Source organism: Montipora capricornis, chromosome 3, assembly GCF_036669925.1.
Source record: "Montipora capricornis isolate CH-2021 chromosome 3, ASM3666992v2, whole genome shotgun sequence".
NCBI classification, from domain to species: Eukaryota; Metazoa; Cnidaria; class Anthozoa; order Scleractinia; family Acroporidae; genus Montipora; species Montipora capricornis.
The window spans coordinates 42,261,204-42,263,703 of NC_090885.1; the positions used below are offsets into that span (position 1 = coordinate 42,261,204).

The window sequence follows — 2,500 nt, forward strand, 5'->3', positions numbered from 1 at the left end:
CTGTCATTTTATTCACACAAGCATATGAAAGCACCTGGAATAAAATAAATCTCTTTTTAAAAGGCCTGCGGATAATAAACGATTGCAGCTATTACCAAGACCACAAAAGCAACAGATTTTTCGATGTGTGCATATATCAGTTTTTAGGTGTCTAAATTCGCGTAACAACAAAAAGCCCGAAAAAGGACCTCGGAAAACGTGCACAACGACTCTGTCTGGATGAAGGTATTTGTCTAAAGAATGTTTTGAACTTTAAATGTTATGCTGTTTAGGGCACCTAGAAACTGATTTTTATACGGGTTGCATAATTTGTCACTTAATAGTTTTGATAATAGCCTGACGAAGACCCCGAAACGTTGGCCTTACGCTTAAAATAATCTGTCGTAACTGAGCAACATACAATACAAAACAAGGGCATTCTTAATTTTCGAAGAAGGAAAATTGCTGCAGTGGTAAGAGCCCTGGCTTTCCAATAATCAGCATGTTCAGACCGGATGATGCCATATGTGGAATGAGCTTAATTTCTCGATTCTATACTATCCTCTGCAAGCTTTCTATCCCGTTTTCACTACGATTTCGATGGCTGGATTTGTAGCGTCTTTAAGTAGCCCTCCTCCAGTTCTTAACTTAGTCACCTTGTTAAAAAAATTGCCACGCATTGCGTACGTAGGGTAGTGCGGTAACTTGACACAGTGCTTTATTACATAACTGTCAACTAAGCTACGTTTTGTTTTACAGGAGATTCAAATTGTCTTTCCGTAATATGTAGCTCTAATAGTACGCGATATTGTTAATCATTCTAGTGCCATGGCAGATGTGTTAGTTAAATAGCTCCCTGAGAAGACATGGGGTTACTACTGAGTAAAATACAAAACCCAGATAGATTGAAAAACTGAAATAAAAGGGAATCCTTTCAACCTCTTTCCCCGGCAAGTTAATTAAGCTTGTACTCTGAGCGTCTGACAGCTTTGCAGGAAAAAAGTTCATTGAAGTTAAGCCCCCATCCGGCTGGGTTAGTATCTGGATGGGAGACCTCAAAATATACGACGTACGGTAAGGACATAGGACCCAAAATTCTATTTTAAGGTGATTTCTCAGTATTGCACTGCGCATCCTGTACTGCGCATATGGTGTGTCAATATTTATAAATTGGTCAAATTTGCAAAATTGTAAATATGGTGTAAATCGATCATACACGCTGAAACAGTTCTCAAAACATGTGAGAGAAGTTGTGAATGAACCATAATTCGTCGCGAATAAGCGAGCGCATTCCGAGAACATGGCGAAATTTGTTGTTTCGACCTACGATAATCGAGATAGACAAGTACGATGGTGTTTTACTCTTAAGCGAGCACGGTGAGCTATATTTTTTATTCCATAACTTTTATGGGCAAATTATCCTCTTTCAATAAAAAAAATTGTTTAAAAAATTCATCGGAGGGAAAAAAAGATGAAGCTAAAAACGTACACAAAGCCCCTTATCCAAGGATGTAAATTATGATCGTGAAAACAATGACTCGAGAAACGTTTTGAGTCGACGTCGTTTTCAGTTGAGTGATTTTTCCATAAACGTTATTCTGAAGACCTGGCTCCACATGCTCAAGACGTTCTACCTATCAGGTGTTTTTTCAAGTATTACTATAAAAATCCTCTCGTTTAGCTACCACAAAATGTACCCTGACCGATGAAAAAACGCGCGTGATTAGTATCAGTACAGGCAGGCATCAATAGGGTAACACTGGCCCATTCTATCTCTTAAAAAAGCACGGTTGACTTATCTTGTTTATTGTAGTTCTCAAAACAGGAATTAGTAGGGAACATTCAGGGAAAGTTTCAAGAAAATCGTTCGAAAACTTTTTTTTTTCTGAGGAATCACCTTAAGGTTCAAAAATGCGAACTAAGCAAGGTACAGACTTTGAAGGCCTGCTTTATGCAAAACAAATATTGATACGAAAGTAAATAACTATTGATGCACAGTTTTGAAGAACAGAAGGAAGTTTTTAGGAAGTGTCGATCGAAATTTAAAAAAAATTGCCACCAGCAACAAAATTTGCGGCATGAAAACAACATGAATTTTGTGCCGCGAATATAAAAAGTTATCATCAGCGAAAAACATTTTAAAAGATTTTTGCTACGTTCAATTTTCTATTGTACTTTTGGCTGCACAAGTAGATCGCAAAATCGAAAGTGACATCGAATTCAGCGGCCGCCTGTGATCAAGTTACCTTGGGTGTTACTAACAACTCACGAAACAACGGATACATCTTTGGTCTTGTTAATTTTTTCTTCTTTCATGTGTTATGAAGTTCGGCAATAAATGTGCGAATTAAACACAAAGATCACAATCGTCCAACTCTTGAGGTTGACAACTGTTTCCGCAAAGTCAGGAATTCACTCTCCTAGACGAGGTTATTTATCACCAGATAATTCCATTGTTTTATTCATCAGCTTCACAAATTCTTGCCGATTTTGGTGCTCATTTGTTGAAATTCAAGCACGC

At 37.7% G+C, this 2,500-nt stretch overlaps 1 protein-coding gene across 1 annotated transcript in view; it reads right to left on the bottom strand.

Annotated features, from left to right (window-relative positions):
- LOC138043191 (rho GTPase-activating protein 8-like) overlaps positions 1-2,500 on the bottom strand; it is a 19,158-nt gene that overhangs the window by 1,206 nt on the left and 15,452 nt on the right. The window contains exon 12 of the mRNA XM_068889341.1: positions 1-34. This exon is cut by the window's left edge and continues 1,206 nt beyond it. Within this exon, the coding sequence (XP_068745442.1) occupies positions 1-34 (34 nt within the window). The remainder of the gene's footprint in view (positions 35-2,500) is intronic.